The sequence below is a fragment of the Mustela erminea genome, chromosome 5 (genome assembly GCF_009829155.1).
Source record: "Mustela erminea isolate mMusErm1 chromosome 5, mMusErm1.Pri, whole genome shotgun sequence".
Lineage (NCBI taxonomy): Eukaryota > Metazoa > Chordata > Mammalia > Carnivora > Mustelidae > Mustela > Mustela erminea.
In genome coordinates, this window is record NC_045618.1 from 110,566,737 (window position 1) to 110,591,393 (window position 24,657).

General features: G+C 38.6%; 1 protein-coding gene across 3 annotated transcripts in view; it reads right to left on the reverse strand.

Annotated features, from left to right (window-relative positions):
• Window positions 1-11,099: 11,099 nt before the first annotated feature.
• Window positions 11,100-24,657, reverse strand: part of PPP2R5E (protein phosphatase 2 regulatory subunit B'epsilon) — a 143,284-nt gene continuing 129,726 nt past the window's right edge. For 2 of the 3 annotated variants that reach the window (XM_032344429.1, XM_032344430.1), the window contains exons 12-14: window positions 21,851-21,978; window positions 19,655-19,756; window positions 11,100-13,298 (exon numbers count right to left, since the gene is read on the reverse strand). In XM_032344429.1, the coding sequence (XP_032200320.1) occupies window positions 13,199-13,298; window positions 19,655-19,756; window positions 21,851-21,978 (330 nt within the window). In that variant the 3' untranslated portion in view covers window positions 11,100-13,198. The remainder of the gene's footprint in view (window positions 13,299-19,654; window positions 19,757-21,850; window positions 21,979-24,657) is intronic. The other variant, XM_032344431.1, reaches the window with a different exon arrangement.

The window sequence follows — 24,657 nt, forward strand, 5'->3', positions numbered from 1 at the left end:
TTGTACAAACCTCTTCATTTAATTCCTAAGGATTTTATTCTTTTTGATGCTATTTGGTATGGGGAACTATTTTTGTAATCTCCTTTTCAGACAGTTCTAATTTTTTTCCCCTTTAAATGTATTAGTCTCTTAAATCAGATAGTAAACAAACAGAAAGTACAGTTAAAAATCATTGTTCCAATAATTCTAGCTTTTATAGTTGCCCATGTATTTTTCTTTATTGAGATCTTTATTTCTCTATAGAGCTCTGTGTCTTTATGGTCTATTGTCCTTCCATTTCACCTTGCAGGACTCCCTTGAGCATTTTTTGAGGGGTGGTCATAATGGGCACAAACCACCTTTTTATTTATCTGGGAATGTTTTAATTTTTCTCTCCCTTTTGAAAGACAGTTTTCCCAGATATAGAATTCTTTGTTGATTTTTTTTCTTTTACATTTGAATATATTAGCCTGCCGTCTCTGGCCTCCAAAGTTTCTGCTAAGAAATCTGCTGATAATCTGGTTGAGGATCCCTTGTATGTGATGGGTTGCTTCTCTCTTACTGCTTTCAATATTCCCTCTTTCAAGATCCTTGGACTTTTTGTGGTTTGATTATAATATGTCTCTGTGTAGTCCCTTTAAAGTCCTCTTACTTGGAGTTCATGAACTACTTGGATATTGATATTCATACCTTTCATTAAATTTGAGAAGTTTTCAGCTATTATTTCCTGTAATATTCTCTGCCCTTTTCTTTCTCTTCTGAGATTCCATGATGAATATGTTTGTCTACTAGTGGTGTCCCACTGTTCCCTTAGGTTCTGTTCACTTTTCTTTAATCTTTTCTCTGTTCTCCACCTCAATAATTTCTACTGTCCTATCCTTGAGGATTCTTCTGCCTCCTCAAATCTCCATTTGAATCTCTACAGTGAATTTTTCATTTCATTATTGTAATTTTCATCTCCACAATTTCTTTTTGGTTGTTTTAGTTTTCTATCTCTTTACTGATATTTCTATTTTGCTCACATTTGATTCTCTTGAATTTCTCTACATCTTCCTCTTTATTTGAGCAACTTCGAGGCAGTTGTTTTAAAGTCTTTATCTTGTATACTTGCCATTTGGTCTTTTTCAGGGAGTTTTTGTTGATTTTTTTTCCCCTTTGAATGGGCTATATCTTTCTTATATGCCTTGTAATATTTTGTTGAACCCAGCTCTTTGTATCTAATGATGTGGTAACATGGAAAATCAGATTCTCCTCCTTCTTCAGGGTTTGTTGTATTTTGTTAGTTTTCATTTGTTGTTGCCATTTTAACTGTTGTAGGGTGTTTCTATGTTGAGGACCAGCCTGGCTTGTAAACTGAATGTCTTCTCAGATTTTTTATGAGACTTTCCTTGGGCATTTTTTTTTTTTTTTGGTCACTTTCCAATTTTCCCTGCATATGCAGTTGTTTTTTAAATGTCTTAGCCTTTAATGGCTGGCTCCTGAAAGGGGGCAAATTGAAGCACAAAGGGGAGATAAAAAGGCTCTTTAAATCCTCTGGAAGTCACTTCGGCTAGAAAAGGAGGGACCTGCAACACTGAGGGAAGGTACAAGAACTGTGGATGCCTGCCTCTGCATCTTGGTGATCAGAAGAAGCAATCAGCAATCCAAATACAGATCTCCAACATTTGGAGGAGAGATCCCCCTTTTCCCACCCTAGTGCCCACATATTGTAGGCAAGCTGCTCCAGGAATGTGTACAGATGCCTGCCATGGGGCTGGGGGTAGGGGATGGGTAACTACTACTGTATTAAAAGCTGAAACATTATAGAATTAACTATAATTTACCCTCTACAACTTCCTCTGGAATTTGCAAGCCTTCAGTAGACTCCAGAGTTCCAAAATAGTTACAGCAGACAGATTCTGCTGATGCAATTGTTGTCTAGGTGGGGAGACAGATTCCTGGTGCTGCCTAGTCTGCCATCCTTTCAGAGCCCAGTATCTTATAAAACAAATGTACACTGCCATCTGACCCCAAAATACCACCTCAGATATATCGGTAAGAAAATTAGAACCACATCTACAAAAATACTGTAAGAATATTCACAGCACTGTCACTGACAGAAGCCAAAAATTGTAAACAGTCATTGATAAACAAACTGTGATATATTCATATAATGGGATGGCTACTCAACAATATAAAGGAATAAACAGCTGACACATGCATCAACAAAGATTAATCTCAAAAATATGTGTAAAAGAAGCCTTACACAAAAGAATGTATGTGGCATGTTTCCACTTTCATGACATTCTGAACAGGCAAAACTAATCTGCTGTGAGAAAAAAATCATAATGGTTCTCTCATGTCAGAGAGTATTAGGAATTAACTGGGGAGGTATAGAAGGAACTTTCTGGGATGATGGTAATGTTCTATATCTTTTTTTTTTATTAAATTGATTTATTTATTTTCAGAAAAACAGTATTCATTATTTTTTCACCACACCCAGTGCTCCATGCAATCTGTGCCCTCTCTAATACCCACCACCTGGTACCCCAACCTCCTAGCCGCCCCCTGCCACTTCAAACCCCTCAGATTGTTTTTCAGAGTCCATAGTCTCTCATGATTCACCTCCCCTTCCAATTTACCCCAACTCCCTTCTCCTCTCTAACACCACTTGTCCTCCATGATATTTGTTATGCTCCACAAATAAGTGAAACCATATGATAATTGACTCTCTCTGCTTGCCTTATTTCACTCAGCATAATCTCTTCCAGTCCCGTCCATGTTGCTACAAAAGCTGGGTATTCATCCTTTCTGATGGAGGCATAATACTCCATAGTGTATATGGACCACATCTTCCTTATCCATTCGTCCGTTGAAGGGCATCTTGGTTCTTTCCACAGTTTGGCGACTGTGGTCATTGCTGCTATAAACATTGGGGTACAGATGGCCCTTCTTTTCACAACATCTGTATCTTTGGGGTAAATACCCAGGAGTGCAATTGCAGGGTCATAGGGAAGCTCTATTTTTAATTTCTTGAGGAATCTCCACACTGTTCTCCAAAGAGGCTGCACCAACTTGCATTCCCACCAACAGTGTAAGAGGGTTCCACTTTCTCCACATCCTCTCCAACACATGTTGTTTCCTGTTTTGATAATTTTGGCCATTCTAACTGGTGTAAGGTGATATCTCAATGTGGTTTTAATTTGAATCTCCCTGAGGGCTAGTGATGATGAACATTTTTTCATGTGTCTGATAGCCATTTGTATGTCTTGATTGGAGAAGTGTCTGTTCATATCTTCTGCCCATTTTTTGATATGTTTGCCTGTTTCGTGTGTGTTGAGTTTGAGGAGTTCATTATAGATCCTGGATATCAACCTTTTGTCCGTACTGTCATTTGCAAATATCTTCTCCCATTCCGTGGGTTGCCTCTTTGTTTTTTTGACTGTTTCCTTTGCTGTGCAGAAGCTTTTGATTTTGATGAAGTCCCAGAAGTTTATTTTGGCTTCTGTTTCCTTTGCCTTTGGAGACATATCTTTTTTTTTTTTTTAAAGATTTTATTTATTTACTTGAGAGAGAGACAGTGAGAGAGAGCATGAACGAAAAGAAGGTCAGAGAGAGAAGCAGACTCCCCATGGAGCTGGGATCCCAATGCGGGACTCGATCCCGGGACTCCAGGATCATGACCTGAGCCGAAGGCAGTCGTCCAACCAACTGAGCCACCCAGGCGTCCCTGGAGACATATCTTGAAAGAAGTTGCTGTGGCTGATATCGAAGAGATTACTGCCTATGTTCTCCTCTAGGATTCTGATGGATTCCTGTCTCACGTTGAGGTCTTTTATCCATTTTGAGTTTATCTTTGTGTACGGTGTAAGAGAATGGTCGAGTTTCATTCTTTTACATATAGCTGTCCAGTTTTCCCAGCACCATTTATTGAAGAGACTGTCTTTTTTCCACTGTATATTTTTTCCTGTTTTGTCGAAGATTAATTGACCACAGAGTTGAGGGTCCATATCTGGGCTCTCTACTCTGTTCCACTGGTCTATGTGTCTGTTTTTATGCCAGTACCATGCTGTCTTGGCGATCACAGCTTTGTAATAAAGCTTGAAATCAGGTGACATGATGCCCCCAGCTTTATTTTTGTTTTTCAACATTTCCTTAGCGATTCAGGGTCCCTTCTGATTCCATACAAATTTTAGGTTTATTTGCTCCAGCTCTTTGAAGAATACTGGTGGAATTTTGATCGGAATGGCATTAAAAGTATAGATTGCTTTAGGCAGTATAGACATTTTAATAATGTTTATTCTTCCGATCCAAGAGCATGGAATGGTCTTCCATCTTTTTGTGTCTTCTTCAATTTCTTTCATGAGTGTTCTGTAGTTCGAGTACAGATCCTTTACCTCTTTGGTTAGGTTTATTCCCAGATATCTTATGGTTCTTGGTGCTATAGTAAATGGAATCGATTCCCTAATTTCCCTTTCTGTATTTTCATTGTTAGTGTATAAGAAAGCCACTGATTTCTGCACATTGACTTTGTATCCTGCCACGTTGCTGAATTGCTGTATGAGTGCTAGTAGTTTGGGGGGTGGAGTCTTTGGGTTTTCCATATAAGAATCATGTCATCTGCGAATAGAGAGTTTGACTTCTTCCTTGCCAATTTGGATACCTTTTATTTCTCTTTGTTGTCTGATTGTTGTTGCTAGGACTTCTAATACTATGTTGAACAAGAGTGTTCTATATATTAATAAGAATGTAGATTATACAGGTGTATAGATTTTTTAAAACTCACTTCACTGTATGTAAATTATACCCCAAAACAATACAACTGCGAACAAATATTAAAATCTGGTTGATGTACATGCTAAAGTATTTAGGAGGAAAGTTTACTTAGGTCTATCATTTACATTGAAATGCATTTTTTAAAAAAAGGTTTTTATTTATTTGGGGTGCCCAGGTGGCTCAGTTGGCTAAGCATCTGGCTTCAACTGAGGTCATGATCCTGGGGTGTTGGGATCGAGTCCTGCATCAGGCTCCATGCTCAGCAGGAAGCCCTCTTCTCCCTCTCCCTCTGCTCCCCATGCTTGTGCGCTCTCCGACAAATAAATAAATAAATTTTTTAAAAAGATTATTTATTTATTTGACAGAGAGGAAAGAGAGAAAGACTGAGCACATGAGCAGGGGGAGAAGCAGAGGGTGAGGCAGAAGCAGTCTCCTCGCCATGCAGGGAGCCCCATATGGGACTCGATCCCAGGACTCTGAGATCATGACCTGAGCTGAGGGCAGACCCTTAGCTGACTGAACCACCCAGGTACCCTTGAAATGCATTATTAAAATAAAATGGATTAATGGGTAGATAAAAGATAAACCGGTACAAAGGTGATAAATGCAAACATGGTAAAATGCTAATGGTGAATATATGGCGTTCACTCAGATCTCTCACTATGGCTGCATGGTTCAAGTGTTTCTTAATAAAATCTGAGCAGAAGGGGGAACAAAGGCAGAACAATGTGTGTGATCCTACCAGAATAAAATGTTAAGATTTTAAGAGCATAATTATGCTGAGATGCACATTACAAGTTTTCTTGAAGACTACAAAAAAAACCTTTAACATGACATATGGTAAATCCACAAAACAGAGTATTACTTCATAATAAAAAGAAATGAAAAAAAAAAAAGAAAGAAAAAAGAAACGAAGCATTGGATACACACTACATGAATGAACCTTGCGAACATGTAGAGTTAAGCCAGTCACAAAAGACCACATATTGAAGGATCCCATCTATATGAAAAATACAGAATAGGCAAATCTATAGAGACAATAGCTGGTGGTTGCCTGGGGCTGGGGGGCAGGGACAACGTAGGAATGGAGAGTGACTGCTAAGGAGTTTGAGGGGTTTTAGTCTTCAGGTAATGAGAAGATTCTAAAGTGAGTAGTAGTGGCTGCATAACTAAATACACTAAAAACACTGACTGACTTACTCTAAGTGGGTGAATTTTATAGTATGTGAACTACATCTCACTAAAGTTGGGTTTTCCAAAAATGAGAAAAGAAAAAAAAGAATTTGAGTAGTAATTACCTTAGGGTAGAGGCTGAGGACTTAGGGCTAGACTTTTATCTTATGCCTTTAGAGAATGTCTGAATTAGTTTCCTTGAGAATACAATATTGTTTTTCGAACAACAATTTTAAGAGAAAACAATTGACAGTGCAAAAGAAGATAAGGACTGGAATGCAGGGCCTTGTGAAGAGGTAGTTAGCCAAGATTAGACTAGCGTGCTGGGGAGAAGCCCGCGGAGACAGGTGGTAGAAGATCTAAGTGCATGAGTTGGAGTAAAAAACTGAAGAAGCTGGTAGCTGATAATCTTCTACTCAAGTTCAAGTGGATGGGCTGCGATTAAGAACTTGAAGAGTGATACAGAAGTCTGGGTAGCTCTTGGAACAGACAGGGTGGTGACTGGAAATGCAAGGATGAATGAAATACAGTTCTTTCTTGAAAGAGAGTAAATTTCAGTCTTTTACGTTATGGGGCATAAAACTTGATGTGTGTCCTCAGAAGAAGGCATCCTACTGTACAGAGATCACTGTTCAGATCAATTTGGAGTCAGAATCTTCCTTTAAGCCCTGGTAGCTGTGTGAGCTCAGAAAGATTACTTAACATATCTAAACCTCAGCTGTCTTACCCTTATCCATAAAAATGGGCATAACATCTATCCAAGGATTGTTGTAAAAATCTAATGATGAATATAAAATCCTTGCCACAATATAAGGCATACAGATTTGATCAATGACAGCTATAGTGATTACTCATCCATATTTAAGTTACTACCATAAATAATAACTTCTACTGCAGGTAATAATTCCAGTTTACCATGTACTAGGCTTTGCATTAATTGCTTTATACATATTATCTAATATAATAAGCACCATTTTGCCTGCATTTTACAAATGGAACTGAGGCTTAGTTAGATCAAGAAACTTTCGAAAGTCACACAGTTGAAATGATTCCCAAGGGGCTCTGGTTTCCAAGTCCACAGCCTTCCTATTGGGTGTTCCAGCCAGAGACATCTTGCCTGTGAGTTTGGTGAGGAGACAGGGGGCTGGGCCTGACATCCATCCTGGTTCCAAGGTCTCATATCACCTAGTAGCAGCGAAGTTTGGCTCAAATTACATGAATAATTCCGAGTATGATCTCAGAACAGGTGAACTAGAGAATAAAGAAACAGAAAATCTGAACATCAGAGTATGGGCAAGACTATAATCAGAGCCAATCAATAAATATTGACTAATCCACCAATAAATGCACGTATCTTACTGCAGACTTCAGGGCTTTGGGAGGAGCACGGAGCTAAGCAAGTTATATTTTTTTTAATCTGCCTTTTTAAAGAATAATATAATGAACATGTATCATAAAAAAATTCTAATTTCCCCAAGCTATCCCATAGTTTAGTCTCAATTTAAAAAAATACACCCAATGTGACTTGATCTAAAAGAAACCCACAGGATACGCTATTACATGAAAAATCTGGGAGACAGGAATTGGGATTATACATTTACTTTGCCTCCATTATTAAAATATTTGTTTACAGGCAGGAGGCAGTATTAGATATTCCACTGAAATGAACTTAGATTTCTTTGAACCCTAAAAATTTTTTTGTTACCAGTTTCTTCTTATAACTTGCCAACAGGGTGATCTTCAGATGTTACATATGGTTACGTTTTGAAATACAAACTTGCTGAATTTACAAGGATTTTTCTCTCCCCAACTCTGGAGTTTAAGCATGCAACACCGATTAACTCTACATAGTTCCAAATCTGATGTGATTTAATTAGCCAAGAGAGATCACACCTAAACAAATGCTTTAAAGCATTGATTAAAGACGACACTCCTCTTGTCACAATCACAGTGAGGTCTATGTCCCCTCCACTTGAATCTAAGCAGACCCTGTGACTGCTTGCTTGACCAATAAATTATGACAAGTGATGCCATGAAAGTCTCTGGGCCCAGGCCTCAAAGAATTGGCAATTTCCCCTTCCAGTCTTTATTAGAGCAATCATTCTTAGAACCCAGTTGCCACCCTATGAGGAAGCCCAAAGAAGAGCCACAGGGAGACCCATGTCTTAAGAACTGAGGCCTCTGGCTGAACCCCAAGGCAACAACCAGCACCAACTTGCCAGCCCTGTGAGGGAGCCACGTTGAAAGTGAATTCTCCTGCTTCGCTTGATAAACCCAAGCTGACACCTGAGGAACAGAGACAAGATGTTCTTGCCAAGCCCGCCCAACTGTGTATCTGTGAACAAAACAATTAACGGCTGGGTCATGCCACTAAGTTTTGAAGTAGTTTGTCACACAGCAAAAGACACTGGACCACTCCCCAACATTACATCCCCCAATCATAAACTGGTTTTCTCACAAGCCTTGAACTCACAGCTAAATTGATCGAATCTCTGAGTCATATGGTTCAAAAGGCGACGGGGGTCAGAGACAACACAAACAAACACGCACAGCCAGGCGCCTGAAAACTCTTCACTGCTTCTTTATTAGGATGTACCCGCAGTACAGAACCTCTCACATGTCTGTGAAAGGGGAAGGTTACATTTCTCTTCAGGAGCACCTTCGTTTTTGTTTCTGTTACCACTCTGACGAAAGTAAATCATTTTCAAAGAAAGACATTTTCAATTCCAAGTGTTTAAGACCCAGCTTGCATTTTGTTGTGTTTGAAAAGGAAGTAGCATATTTTAGCCAGAGCTGTAAGATTGTTTTGTGGCATTTTAACTTTGATGTGGATCAGAACCCTTCACTGTCTGGATGAACCAGTCTATAATTTTCATATGCAATTTTTCATATCAAAAATGTTTCATTTTTAATCTCTACCCACAAACAGATGCTCTTTGAAACACACACACACACACACACACACACACACACACACACGCACACATACACACAAACAATTAAATTTAAAACCAGTATGAACCACAGCATTTCTAACAGGGAAAATAAACTTTTGCTGCCCTCTCCTGCTAAAACAATGAAATACTAAAATAGCTATACCAATAGATTTATAAAGCTAAAGCGAAATTCTCAAACCAAAAGCAATGGATATGTCATTCTTATTATACCTTGATCAAAAATCAGACAACAACCAGAAAATGTATTGATAATATTTATATTTGAAAGTTCCCCATTGATACATGAGGTCTGGATTACAACTTATTTACAATAAGTGATTTCAAAAAAAAAAAAAAAGCAAAGGGAAGGGAAGGAAGAAGGAAAGGGCTTGGGGAGAGGGCGGGGAAGGAGGAGGGAGGGGGAAAAAGAGGGCGGGAGGGAGGCAGGGAAGAAAAGGAAACCTATATTCATAGACATCATCAAATGGGATGTTTATTTCCAAGAGATACTACTGCCGCTATCGTGCACAAGAAGCAGCACAAATTAACATTCCACTAGATCAAAATTGCCTCAACTTTCTCTCAAGATGCACAATCCTTTTAGGTTTTCAAAATTAAATACCGAGAAATATAAAACGCATTGCCAATATGCCTACTACAGATATCCTTCGCGGGTCATTCCTTAACTTCACTCAGAGAAGCAGCTGAGCCAGAATATAAAAATAAAAATATCGATGTGCAAATAAAACACCACTGATCGTGTCTGGTGCCACCTTTTGCTACGGGTGACGTAACTTTGTGATCACATTGGTTATAGCATCAAAAGAGAGAAATCTCTTCCTTTCCTGGGCCAGCTCAGTGCACCTAATTAAAGGGAAAGAACAAAACGAGAGGGAAAACAAAAACAAAACAAAACAAAACAAAAAAAAAACAACACAAAAAACTCTGAACACTTAAAAATGCCAATAACATCCATACATCTTCCCTTTTCCCACCCCACCCCAATCCCCACAAAAAAATAAAAAAGCTTTTAAAGCTCTAAATATACTTTTTTTTTCTTTCCATAGTGTGTTTGAGCCTAGGGCTATACATGTAAGTATAGCAGGTGCAATTACAAGCAGTTCCTGGCTCTGCACCCTGGACTGTCCCACGCATAGGAGGTACAAAATAAATTAAACCCTTCCATTTAGGCAAGCAAGCCCAAGATGAAGGAGCATAACCCTGCTTGTGAGTATCCAGCGGCATCGAGGGTATTATTTATTTCTTACTTTTTTTATTTTTTATTTTATTTTATAAAAAACAGATGTCAGGGAGAGCAAAATATAATAAGATTTAAAAGAACGAAAACTCAACACTGAAGGGAAACAACTGGGGACACTTGCACAATGAGAAAAGGAATGCATGCTTGATTCAAAGGAAGAGATGGGTCAGTTCACTCACATGGTTGTTCGGGGGCCCCCAACCCAGGCCCCAGCATCACTCTAAACCACAGGGTTTTTTTTGTTTTGTTTTGTTTTGTTCTTCCAAAGACACTCTTTATCCTACCCCTGAAACCAATATGGCAGGGATGAGGTTGGAGTGACCATCACTCACTAACTACAATATTTGCTATTTAAAAAATATATTTATATATAGTTCTGGAAATTATGAAGCGAACAAAATATAACACAAAGATGCATTTGTCACAACGAACTCAAGTTGCAGCAACAGCAGAAATGTGGGAAAGGACAGAGGGAGAGAGGGCTGCTGTAAATGCAGCAAGTACAGCCTGAACTATGTCACATAGTGCAACGGTCAGATCACCTCAGTTATTCTGCGTCACCGGACACAACATGACGAACGTCACATTGTCACTTTCGGTTAAAAAAGCAAAGACAGTGTTTCTTCTCAGAAGTTGCCCTCTACATTTTAGACATATATTTATAATTGCGTCTGTAAATATGTCTAAAATTTGGCTTTGTTCTTCTCAGTTTGGAATGATCAAAATACAGAATTAACATCAAGGGTATCTGTGCAGTCCTCACCGTAACGTGGAGGTCAGGGAAAGGTGCAAAACGGGATCCTCGTCTTTCTCACTTCAAATGACTGCATTTCACAGTAATGGGCAGAGATATTTCATAAACCTGTGACTTTAATGTATTTTGTCTAAAAAGATGAATTGATGGCAAACAAAAGTTTATACTGTCAAAAACGTAATGCAGACTCAAAGCTAACGGGCTCAAATCAAAAGGGCTAAAGGAGATGATTTGTTACAAATTTATTTTTTATCTTTAGTGTTTGAACTTGCACCTTTGCTCCGGCACTTTTAAAGTAAGTTGTTTCATTTTGGCAGCCCCTGCCAGCTTCACACTGAATCCCCATTAATGCTCTTAAAAAAAATAATCTCTTCATTCCATTAAACCATGTTGTGTTGGGTGTTACATATGACTCTTTTACTGCTGTTTCTTTTTCAGAATTCACATAGCCAAGTTTTTTTTTTTTTTTTTGTCTTACAAAGTTACTGAGATGATAATATCCATCCTTAGTGGACTTTTATGCACAAACTGTGACCTGATAATCCTGAAACGCTTAATAGGGGAGAAAGGTCAGCGGCTTTTTCCCCCCCACCTTTTCCTTGGAAACAATAAAACTGCATATTCTACTTTATATTTAAGTGGAAGGAAGAGAATATACAAGTCCATGTTGATATTATATTTCTATTAAGAGCAACAATAGTTCGTATGTTCATGTTTGCTACTATCACAATTCAGTACATGAACACAGAATCAGCTCTATGCCACGAATACTGCTGGAGGTGATGGTTTAGGATTATCAACTCACTGCTGCCACGTCCATAACAAGCTAAACCATCCTGAAAATAAATTCCAAAACATGTTATCTTTCAGTACATAATAACGCAACTGCATCAGGTACGTACATACTGGACACAAATTTCATCGGCATTTTATCTCCCCAAGATGTCAGATTCCTCTTCTAAATACAAAGCAGAGAGCCAATAAGGTATATGTATAATACAGCCCTAAATTTTGTTTTGTATTTCATTTTTTTCTTAAACAATTTGGTCACAATGCACCTTTGATAGAAAAGCATTTTTAAACTTTATTATTAATACTCAGGACATTAGGGATTTCCAGATTTTTTTCAGTAGCATTTGTAGAACCACTTTTGGTAACAAATACAGTAGTTAGGAATACGCATCCAATTCAGAATGCATAGTAATGTTTATCCTGAATCCTTTCCGGCTAAAAACAGGGCTGGCGCTGTGATGAGATATAGAACGAGAATCTACAAAAAACACTGTAATATGTTTGTTTTTTCCCAGAGGCTACATCCTCTTTTGCTGGAATACTTTATAAATACATATTAAAAAGTAAGGCAACAACTCCAAACAGTCCAAGCTGTTTGCTCAACTCTCTTCCCAATTAGATTCGCAATCCTGGAGATCAATTTCATGGTTGTACTGTTTAGTGTTTGTCTTTCTTATTACAAAATGGTCCAAAAAGATGTTTTCTGACATTTCTCGAACATCTCTGGTGTGTGTGCTCAATGATGTATGCAACTAATACTGGTCAGGTACTGAAGCCTATGATGTCCCAGTGCCTGTTTTCAAAGGATTCAAGACATTGATTTGGATTCACCATAAATTGATGCAGGAATCCAAAATTCCCTTCCCTACTATGTTTATCACCTCTTCTCTTTTACTCCTAATTTTAAAACTAAAGGAGTACCAGGACTACCTGGTTACTGGAAAGATGTTCACTCCAGCCAACAAAACTTTTATCAGGGACCTTTACAATTCCTGGCCCCATTCCACATGGACATTCAACTCATGAAGATGTGCAAAAGGAAAAGATGTTAAGTTACAGTCAAGTTATCCAGAGGAGGATGTTATACAAACTTATAAGGAAATGACAGTCTTTTTTTTTTTTCTTCCATTACTATAAATACATTTAACAGCTTAGCAGAAAGACAAGCTAAATTTAAGATTGTTCACATTTGAAAATTGTTTCATACTCTCTGCTAAGGATAAATAAGGAACTCCTGATAATAGAATTTTAACATAGCAATTTCATCAACAGATCTTTGAAGACTGCTTTTTTGTTTTTTAAAGAGGGTTAGAACAATGATCATGTTTGCAAAGTTCTGAGAAGTCCATCTACTGTCCAAACTTTGGATTGAAGTCCTTATTTTTTTTTTTGCCGTTACTTAGAGACAGGTATATACAGTGCTGTTGTAATAATGAAACAAATGTGAAATCTACTGCAAAGTTGCACAATACAGAAAACTGTTGCTCCATCTTCTACTACATAAATGTGTGACTCCACAGGTTAGTGATGTTGCTGTCATTGTTTCTGTTAAGTTGGAATTATGCCATCACGTCTAAGCCCTCTCTTTAATTCCAGATCCTCCAGTTTTTTCCACAGTTCTTCACGCTCTTTTTCTTTCTTTTTCTCACTGGGGAGAAAACGGAATATAAGATAAACAACTAGGAAAGTCAGAAAAGATTATCTAACAATACTGCCCCTTTGACATACTTTTCCCCCATGTACGTTTCACAAGTAGTCTTTGAAAAGTTTGGCATTAAGCTTATGGATGTTTTCTCTTTTGGTTCTTCTCTTGCTTTTTTTCCCCCTTGATACTTACATGCACAGAAAAGAAGTATCAATGTACGAAGCAAGAGACGACAAGACTAATTTTAAGATTTCACATGAATAGCCCTTTATATATACTTAGCTTACTAATGAAAATTAACTTCAAAACAAAAATGAGGATCATTTCTACGTATCTGTAATCTTCAAGATCCAAAGACACATTAAATGATTTTTATATGGGATCTAGTTAAAATTTAATTATCTGACTCCAAATAGTTTCTCAAAAGGGAATGCTAGAGATTATACTGATACAAAGTCACAGGTCAAGATAATACACTTCCCCTTTAGTATTCTATTTCCCTTACACTAAGTGTATTAAACTCTTTAGCAGAGTTTTGTTCTTACTAGTATTAATAAACCACAAAATTCAAGTTATTAATTTATTTTGTACCTATATATACGACCAAATGAAATGTTCTTTTGTGATTTCAGTTTTAATGATCTGGAAAGATTGTTTACATTATTATGAATCAAATTTTTAATGTTCCAAGCCTTCAAATTTGGTTCAATATCAAGTTGACTAGCAATTTCCAGATTTTTCAGATTTCACTGTCTGGTAAATTTGACTAAAAAACTGAATGTCCAAAATATGGTCAACAAATTTTATTTGTCAAGGACATTTTAGATCAGCATAGTTTTATAAAAGAAAGGATGTTAATTTTAACATCAACCAGGTAGAAAGTATAAAATAGAGGAATATATATTGACTATACTGTAAATTAAGTCAATTCCTATTAAAAATAATTTACTGCTGTCCCTAGCTTTCTCATACTGTGATGATCCACTAAACAGACTCAGATAATATTTGTGAATCTATAAATTCATATAATTCATGCCCTCTCTGGCATGGGGGATATGGTCCTTGTGCTACTTCACCCAGCAAGGAATTAACTTCAATTATAATACAATATTTACTTAGGGAAGCCCACATAGGTTAAGTAAAACATATAAATTCATATAGTTTATATGATTTACATACAATATATATAATTCCAAAGCCTCATATTTTTTAATGTCATCACCAATTTATTAAAAAAATTATCTGAAATCGATAGCAACACAAATTAATTCATCCACTCTCCTGAAAAAAAAATCTCTAGAAATACCTAAGTAATCTCACATTCCCATTCCATAAGTCAGAGGAAATATTTAATTATGTAAAATATAATAACTAATATTATCATTTCATAATTAATTATTTCGGCAATTCACGCCTTGTATCCTGAACTAGTTTCAGAGATCTGGAATACAATATGAATTTCAAAGGCCATAACAATTTTTTTTTTGAATGGCCAATCTAAAGCATTTATTTCCAATATGGTAATATCATTTTCTTTTACTATTATCTACAATAATCTGCTTTGTTTTTCCCTAATGATTTCAGAACAGTACATTTAACCAACAAAAACATCATTTAGTAAACATTTGTTTAGTATTTTTATATAGTGTAATAACAGTTCCTCGGTTTAAGAATGTTCTTGTTTGCTGTTTGCCTTTTAATTTTACATTTGATTTTTTCTCAACTAAGTTGTATAATTTGTATTTGCAAAATCTTCTTTATTATACTTAAAAGGTCTTTTGCATCCCAAGATTAAATAATCATCTTCTCTATTATATTTTATGCTTTCCTTTTTTACATTTCTCTTTAAATTATCTTTATCTTTTAATTTATGTAGGTATAAAATGTGATTTATGGGTCTAGTATAATTTTGTCCCATACAGTTAATCTTCCCAGAGCCATTCATTGGTTAATTAATTCCCATCCCATTAGTTTGGGCTCTTTATTTTTATTATGCACATACCTACACATATCTGCTTTGTTCAATTAACTTGCCATTCTTCCATCAAAATAACACTTTGAATTGCCAGCCACTTGGTTATGCATTTTAGTAAGTGAACAAGTTGTCTTTGCTATTCCTTTTTGGGGGCAAATTCTTGATGAAGTTTAGACTTTATTCTTCATATTCCCCCAAAATTCAAATGATGTTTAGGATTACATCATGCTTATAACTTGGTAAGAATTAACATTTTGAAAATCAGTCCTCCTAGCCCATTTATGCAAATCTTCATTTACAACATCTCTTAGTAAAGTTCTTTTCTAAGACTTTTCTCTATGGAATTGAAAGCTGAGTCTCATCTGGTCTCATTATACTGCTCTAAAGATGTCACCCCAGTCACTGCTGGAGACCACTGGGGTCTCCACTGGGGAGATCCACTTTGTTACAAAAGAAACCAACTTGCAGAGACGAGGAAGATTGTTGCCCCAGTAGCATTTGTTTCCCTAAAATCAGCTCTTCTCCGCCCCTAACAATTTTTGAAATGATTATCTATTGGGTAATTTTGACCCTGAAACATGATATTTTAAAAAGCAACAGGGACAAAATTAGATGATCCTCCCATCATTATGAATTCCAGATTCTTGACTGTTAGCTGTTTGGTTAAATTAATCATTTTTGGTTTCTTGGTAAAGGAAAAATACTAAGTCTAAATAAACATTATCATGGACACTGACAACCTTTTCATTTGGATGGAAAAGAAGGTGGTAAGCAAGGGCCTAAGAACTTTCTTCAACTAAAACACAGGTTAAACATATATTAGGTTCATACTGCCCTAATCTGAAGTTTAAATTAAGTGCTGACATCATGAAAACACTCCTCATCTTGCTACTGAAACATTTCAGTCGCATCTTTGATCAAAAGTTTTATGGCATTCAATAAAATTTATCCTGTGGGGCTTTTCTTCCAGATGAACTTTATGCTGAGTTATTAAACATCTTTTATACTGACAACTTCATCTTCAAAAATTCTAAGTATTTCTGAAATAGTTACTTGTCATCCCATTCTTTCCTACTTTTCTCTCTCCCTGTAGGTGGGAATTTTAAAGCTTAACCACACTGTCCTGCTAGGGATAGGGATACTGTCAATTCTCTTCCAATTTCAATTTCACATAGCACAAATGTTGGCATAGGTATCTTAACAGCACTAGTTATTCCACTCACTATTTTCAGATTTGTATAAAAATTTGATCTACTGCAGAGAAAGGGGAACCCTCCTACACTGTTGCTGGGAATGCAAGCTGGTGCAGCCACTCTGGAAAATAGCATGGAGATTCCTGAAAAAGTTGAAAAGAGAGCTACCCTACGACCCAGCAATCGCACTAGTGGGTAAAATGCAGTGATCCAAAGGGGCATGTGCACCCGAATGTTTATAGCAGCAATGTCCACAAGAGCCAAACTATGGGAAGAACCCAGATGTCCATCAACAAATGAATGGATAAAGAAGATGTGGTGTATATAGATATATATACACACATACACACACAAAATGTATAAATATACAATGGAATACTGTGCAGCCATCAAAAGAAATGAAATCTTAACATTTGTAACAACATGGATGGCACTGGAGGGTATTATGCTGAGCGAAATAAGTCAATCAGAGAAAGACTTATCATATGATCTCCCTGATATGAAGAATTTGAGAGGCAAAGTTGGGGGTCTGGGGGATAGGGAAGGAAAAAAATGAAACGAGATGGGATCGGGAGGGAGACAAACGGTAAGAGACTCACAAAACAAACTGAGGATTGCCGGGAGCGGGGTAGGAGAGAGGGTGGTTGGGTTATGGACACTGGGGAGGATCTGTGCTATGGTGAGGGTTGTGAAGTGTATAAGCCCAACGATTCACAGACCTGTACCCCGGGGCTAATAATACATTATATGTTAATTTAAAAAAAAAAATTTGATCTACACCGGAACACTTCAATTTGGTGCCATCTAGAAATAAACTCCTGCAGGTACTTCTTCTCTAAGAGCACCAAATAAATCCCTCCTTTCTCTTTTCCTAGTCCCACATCCAGGGAGAAGCCAACTGTCTATTCAGTACAATCTGCTATAGCTCATTTGACAAAATACTACCCTTACTTTAAAAAATCCTTCTCTCGTTAAGAAAGTCCACTCACAATAAGTCGCTCTAATACACTAGATCTTCAGAATCAGCTTTGCTCTGTCTATTCTTGGACCCCTTGATCAACAGTCCGTTTTCTAAAAATTTGATCTATTTAGCTTAGATGATAAATGATCAGAAAACAGTTTTACCACTGAAACTCAATAAATATTAATTTAATTTCATTTGAATATTTTAGAAATAAGGTCTTCATTTGTCTTAACTGGACTCTACAGATTTTTATTTAATCCTTTTTGACTAGGATAATCATTATGGGTTTTTGGTTGCTATAAAGAGAAAGGACATTATGTACAACACACTCTTTTTTAATGGTATGCCACAGTAGGAGAATGTGTTCTTTATTTCCTCTACTTAGATAACATTTTTAAAGACTTGAAGTTTGACACGAGGAGGGTTACAAATGTAATGATTAACAACACCTGTAAATATTTAAAAGTTCTTTAAATTACAAGTATGGTACAACATATCCCATTAACTGATACTTATTCCAATATTGTATAAAATATCCCAGCTTCTTCTGTCTATAGCTGAACACTTGCCAAATTCCATAATTAAATTGCTCTTCAATATAACCAGATCCTGGTAATTTTTGTTAAAAAAAAAAAATCACTGTGATAGTCCTTTACCCCGCCACCAAATCTTTTCCCTCATTGCTCTTTTTATCAGTAAAATGCAAGTAACACATGCAAAATCAGGCAAAGCAAAGAAGCAAGGCGACCACAGATAGCTTTGATCAGGAGGTTCAGCAAGGCCTTGGGTATGAACACTCGTACACATCCCTGGGATCTTCTAAGTCTATGGTTTTGTAATACATAAAGCTGACATTTGCATCTGGATCCAAGCCAAACCAGAAGCCCAACTATTAACAAGCTCTCTAGACTTTCCTCAAGGTCGCCAAGTGTATCAATCCCATGGTCTGAATATTTGTGTCCTGTCCCACCCAAAATTCCTAGGTTGAGATCCTCACCCTCTGCATGATAGGCTCAGCAGCTGCACTTTTGGGAGATGATTAGGTCATAAGGTTGGGGCCCTCTTGATTGGCATTAGTGACCTTATAAAAGAGATCCCACAGGGGCGCCTGGGTGGCTCAGTGGGTTAAGCCGCTGCCTTCGGCTCAGGTCATGATCTCAGGGTCCTGGGATCGAGCCCCATACCGGGCTCTCTGCTCAGCAGGGGGCCTGCTTCCTCCTCTCTCTCTGCCTGCCTCTCTGCCTGCTTGTGATCTCTGTCTGTCAAATAAATAAATAAAATCTTAAAAAAAAAAAAAAAATCAAGCTCTAGGCTTACTTTTAAAAAAAAAAAAAAAAAAAAGAGAGAGAGAGAGAGATCCCACAGAGATTCACTGTCCTCTTCTATCACCTGAGACACGGTGAGAAGGGGCTGGCTAAGAATCAGAAAGAGAGCCCTTATCCAACCAGGCCAGCACCACGACCTTGGCTTCCTGCCTCCAGAACTCAGAGATAAAAATTTCTGTTGTTTAAAAGCTACCCATAACTTGGTGATATTTTGTTATCAGCAGACCAAACGAACCAAGACAACATCTTTTGGGAAGCTGGACATGTTGAACAAGAAATAACAAAGTTGAAAAATCATGTAAATGAAATCAAGAAAGGCCTTACTAAGCCATAAGTGTTTATGTAAAGAGTTCAACTGGTTTTTCCTTCTTTTTGGTCTCAAACATTTCAAGATTGCTAGAATACCAGACTCTTTACTTCCATATTCTTTTCATTGTCCTTTAAATCCTAATGAACTTGTGTTCTGGAGCAGTAAGTTAGTTCTGGGCCAAAGAACTAAACAAAAATGGTGCCTTACCCCTCCTGCTGCTGGGTAAATTACACAAGATCTGCCCCCAACTCCAGTTCAAATAAGTTCAGAATGGGAGTGAACCCCAAGGGCAAACCACCCCCAGGGGCAGGAAACATCCGGGAAATCTGCGTGACATGCCAGGCCCTTAACCCTGAGGCAGAAGAGAAACATTATGGAAAGGAAGGAGGAAAGCAGTCTTTCTTAAAATGATACTTTGTTACCTCCTGGCATGCTAATGAAGACACAGCTAATGAGCACGCAAAAATGAACATATAAATAAATTAAACTGTGCTGCTTAGGATTTCGGGTGCAATTAGGCAACTGCAGCAAAGAGCAAGGAAAGAACTGAACAGTTTTATGCACAGCTGACAAAAAAGCTTTAAAAAGTTACCGCTGACGATCTGACTTGTATGTGGCTGTCAGCTCATCAAACATGGTGCTGTTCATTTCCATAAATGCCTTCAACACATTGTACACTAGCGCCACGATAGCCCTGGGAAGCACAGAGAAAAGAGAACGTGTTGGTTAGTCTTATATAACGGGAGGTGCACTGAGAAAGCCAGAGCACCACCTGCGTCTGAATGAATTCCTTGTATTGCAGAATCTCCATCCCTTCTCCGTTGGAACAACTAGAAAGGACCTATGGTTCATTTCCACATCAAGAGAGTTCTATTCTTTACTATTCTAGGCAAGATATCTTTCTGAGGGGTTGACAGGATCAGAAAAAGAAAAATCTAATTTTGCCCTTCTAATTATTGGTACCCAGAATAGACTTGCCTGTGGGCACTTGTTAACTTCATTTAGTAAGAAGACAAGTATAAAAATAAAGCCACTTCACCCTAAAAAGGAGCACCTGTGCTAGGACTGACCTTAGAGACTTAAATTTGCACAGAATGCTTTATTATACTTATTTATTTATTTAGAGAGGGAGATGGGGAGAGAGGCGTGGGGGGTGGCGGTGAGAGAAAGGGGGCGGGGGCGGGGGAGGGCAAAGGCAAAGGGAGAGAAAGTAAAGCAGGCTCTACACCCATCGCAGAGACCCAGAGACCGAAGCAGGGCTTGACCTCACAGTGCTGAGATCATGACCTGAGCCAAAGTCAAGAGTTGGATGCTTAACTGACTGAACCACCCAGGCACCCCTAGAATTTTATTTTGAAAGTGATAATACACATAATTCATCAAAATCAAAACCTGTTCTCATGGTAACAAATAAGATATATGTTATTCATATAACCTCTGTAACCTCTGTAAGCTGGGTAGTTTACTACGCGTTAAGTTTCTAGTTGTGATTTGTTTCAGTCCATTCACGCCTGCTAAGTCTCCTTGCGGACCCAACACATACTCTGGTAAGGTGACTGGCAAGCTGGTGATGGCTCCCATTAGCTGTGAAACAGCTAAATGGCCAAAATGGCAGCACATCTTTATCAAAAGGAAGAATAAACTCTTGACAACATGAGCACTGTAACCATGACAGGCTTGGTATCTTCCGACTAGACTCTAAATATGGCCCTTTGCAAAAATGTGCCTTACTACTGTTTGCTACAAACTTGCAACCAATGCTGCTGAAGAAAGCACTGGTAAGTTAGGCCATAGGTGAAATAAACCGTGGGTTTGATGCTTCCAAAACGTAAGTGTATTTGCTGTGTTGCTTCTGCCCTGTGCCCATTAAAAGGAAAACTTCAGCTCCCTTCTGCTGGGGTGAATGACCTTCTCATGGACAATGGGCACAGGTGGAGAAGGGCCAATACAGCACACTGGGCAGTGACAAGACCCTCGCCAGAACCACTCTCTAGGTCCTCAAGACCTAGAGGAGTGGGTGACCTAGATGATGAGTCTTCACTGTTTACAAGTTCTAGTAACAAACTTTGGCAAATTTGGAGACAACATGAACAATGACTGAGTTGGCTTTTAAAAAATGCATCATGCTAAAATGCAAATCAATTCAAGCATGTTCCTCTTTACAACTCCTAAAGTGTTTCCTTATCTTCCACTGGTGAAGGTGCACGTGCGCTGCACTCCCCTTTTTAACCCCATCTTCCAGCATCTTCCCCAAAAGATCAGGTACTTTAGCCCTCTCAGATTCACACGTTTCAGAACCTGACAGGTGACTGTTACATTCTGGGGCCCAGAAATGTGAAGAAGAGCCCCACACTACCGAAGGGCCCCCCCATCCCATCCACCTGCCGCATTCCTGTAAGACTCGGTTGAGCATCACTGCCCCATCAATATCCACAAACCCCTCCTCTCACTCCAGAGGATCCCCAAGATAGTTCTGCTACATTCACAAGCAAATCAGGAACCCCTCGAGTAAACAGATACTTTACAAGACAGTGTTGTTTAAATGCTGTTATGTTCAACTGTCTGCTTGTGAGTCTCCCTAACACTGGTCAGTGAATGTCTAACAGATGGGCATTTTCATGTATCTGTCTTTACCAATCGTTACCAACATGCACGGCATCTGGCACACAGCAAGCACTCAAGACCTTTTATTAAGCAAAAGAGGAGCAGGGGAAGAGAGAAGGAAGGAGCGTGGATGGAGGAAGAATGGGAAGGGAGGGAGAGAAGAACGGAGAAACTGAAAACCTACGGATTCCAATGTTCTTTTGAAATCCTATAAAGACTGGAAAACATGATGGGAAGGATGACATTGGAGTTTTCTTCTATCAAACTCATGATGTATTCATTATTCCAATAATACAGGGCCCTTTCTGCCACCTTTGAAAAAAGAAAAAAGAAAAAGAATATTAAGAGAGAGAAAAAGACTGATAAAGCGAAATCAAAAATCTCTCCAAACACAAATAATTTTAAGACTGTTTTTTATATCATTCAATCAAATGTGAAGTTAAATATTTATCACACTTTACATTTTTGTGGATTTCAGTTTCAGAAAGTTCTAAAGTGGTTCATCAATTGGGGGAAGGAAAAATGTTTTCCTGCCTATTTCTTTATGTCCTCCTTTTTATAGCGCCCATTTCATCTGATTCCACATTTTCCCCACCCAGCCCCCGAACTCCAAACAACTCTTCTCTACTTCTAGATGCACACTGCTGTCCGTGTGTCTTTAACCCTCTTATGGCTCATTTCTTTCATCCCACACACTTCCGATCACCCTAAGGGGCCAGCACAAAGCTGGTATTTGGGAAAATCCAGCTGCTCATCTCTGGAGAACATTCTTATTCACTAAGCACCTTTCGTCTCTGGCCAGCCACGGGGCCTACTGTAGGCAGAATGTGCCGTCCTCACCGCCATCCAGAACTAGGTGCCCTTGGGTTCACTGTACAGACAAAGAGGCTGAATGAAGCTCAGAGAGACTAATACCCTCACAAGGTCACCCTGTTAGGAAGGTGAAAACTGGGACTCAAAGATGAGTGACCAGACTCTTTCCAAAGTTTATTTCCGGTCCCTTCCTTTGAACTGGGTAAGCCGGATGGGAGTCACTCAGTTTTTGGACTCAGAGACACTGACATTACACACAATTGCTTGCCATCTCCGATCCGTTTTTCTTTGACCACCATGCTATCCAATGGACTCTGTGATTTCAAAGGAAGACCTCAAAAAGAATAACCTAAACAATCTAAAAAGCAGTCAAATCGGGGCGCCTGGGTGGCTCAGTGGGTTAAGCCACTGCCTTCGGCTCGGTTCATGATCCCAGGGTCCTGGGATAGAGCCCCACGTCGGACTCTCTGCTCAGTGGGGAGCCTGCTTCCCTTCCTCTCTTTCTGCCTGCCTCTCTGCCTACTTGCAATCTCCCTCAAGTAAATGAATAAAATCTTAAAAAAAAAAAAATTTAAAAAGCAGTCAAATCAAAAATCTCAAAAAAGTTAAGATCTCCTTTTAGAGATAGTTTTTAAAAGGGAAAAAGAAAAAAAGAGTGGCTTTGTTCATCCATCCAGATTAAGAAATTACGGTCTAATTTAATAAATTTAAATTAAACTTAAATTTAATAATTTAATTTAATGACATGGTACAAGATGTACCCACCAGGAGACTCTGAGAAATTAAGCCTTTCCACTTACATTACTGAACTTGTTTCAAAAAAAAAAAAAAAAAAATCCTGGGACCATGAGGCACTAGACCCTGAGAGTACAAAGAAAAGAATCATTACTGAATGTTTACCCTATGCCAGGCACTGTGCTAAGTGTTTCACATATTATCTCATTTAATCCTCACAACCAACACATAGCGTAAGGACCATTATTTCCATTTGGCAAATGAGGAAAATGAGCCCAGAGTAGGTAAGCCCCTGCCTCGAGGCCATGTGTATCTGTTTGTTGCCATGCAAAATCACTTACAGAGAGTATATCAGTATCCAGTAAAGCCCCTTAAAGAGTAAAGGCACTGCTTATTTGCAAAGCAGAAATTAGCAGAATCAGGACAGAATCATTACTTTCCTGGGACCACTGTCGTCCTTGCACATCGGTGTGATCTCTGACTGGAGACCTCTGACCCTGTAGCCACACCGGGGGGCAAGGAATGAAAGGCGTGTGGCTACACAGAGTGTCACTTTAAAAATGTTTGCTGGCTGCGCCAACAAACACTTAACAAATGGATAAAGAAGAACCTCTTTACTGTCTTTTCTTTTGTTCTAAATGTTACTTTGGCCAAATAACTTTAAATTCTCTTTTCTTTCTGCTAACTGTCCCCTCCAATTCATCATTGAAGCCCTAATCCCCAGTATGAGTGTATCTGGAGACAGGACTTTCTGAAGGTAATTAAGGTTAAATGAAGTCATAAGGGCAGGGTCCTAATCCAACAGGCCTGGTGGTCTCAAGAGGAGGGAGAGGGAGATCTTCTCTTTCCTCACACACACACCAAGGAAGGCCATGTGAGGATACGGTGAGAAGGCAGCCAGCCATCTGCAAGCCAGAGGGAGCCCTCACCAGAAGCAGACCCGGCTGGCACTATGATCTCAGACTTACAGCCTCCAGCATTGTGAGAAATAAGTTTCTGTGGTTTAAGCCACATGGTCTATGGTGTTTTGTTATAGAAGCCTCCTGTGATCTGAAAGCTTCTGTCCCCAGAAAATTCATATGTTGAGATCCTAATCTCCCAAGATGATGGTATTGGTGGGTGGGGGCTTTGGAAGGTACTGAGGTCACAAGGCTGGAGCCCTTATGAATGGGATTAGTGCTTATAAAACAGACTCCAGGGAGACCATTAGCCCTTCTGCCAAGTGAAGATACAAGAAAACCACAACTCAAAGGAGAGGCCTCATTCAACTGTGCTATGGCACCCTGATCTCAAACTTCCAGCTTCCAGAAACAAGAAAAATAAATTTCTGCTGTTAATAACCCACCCAGTCAGCAGTATTTTGTTACAGCAGCCTGAGTGGACACAGCCGTGCTTATTAGACACTTTGTCTCCTTTCTAAGCCTCTGTGCATCATTTAAGCCT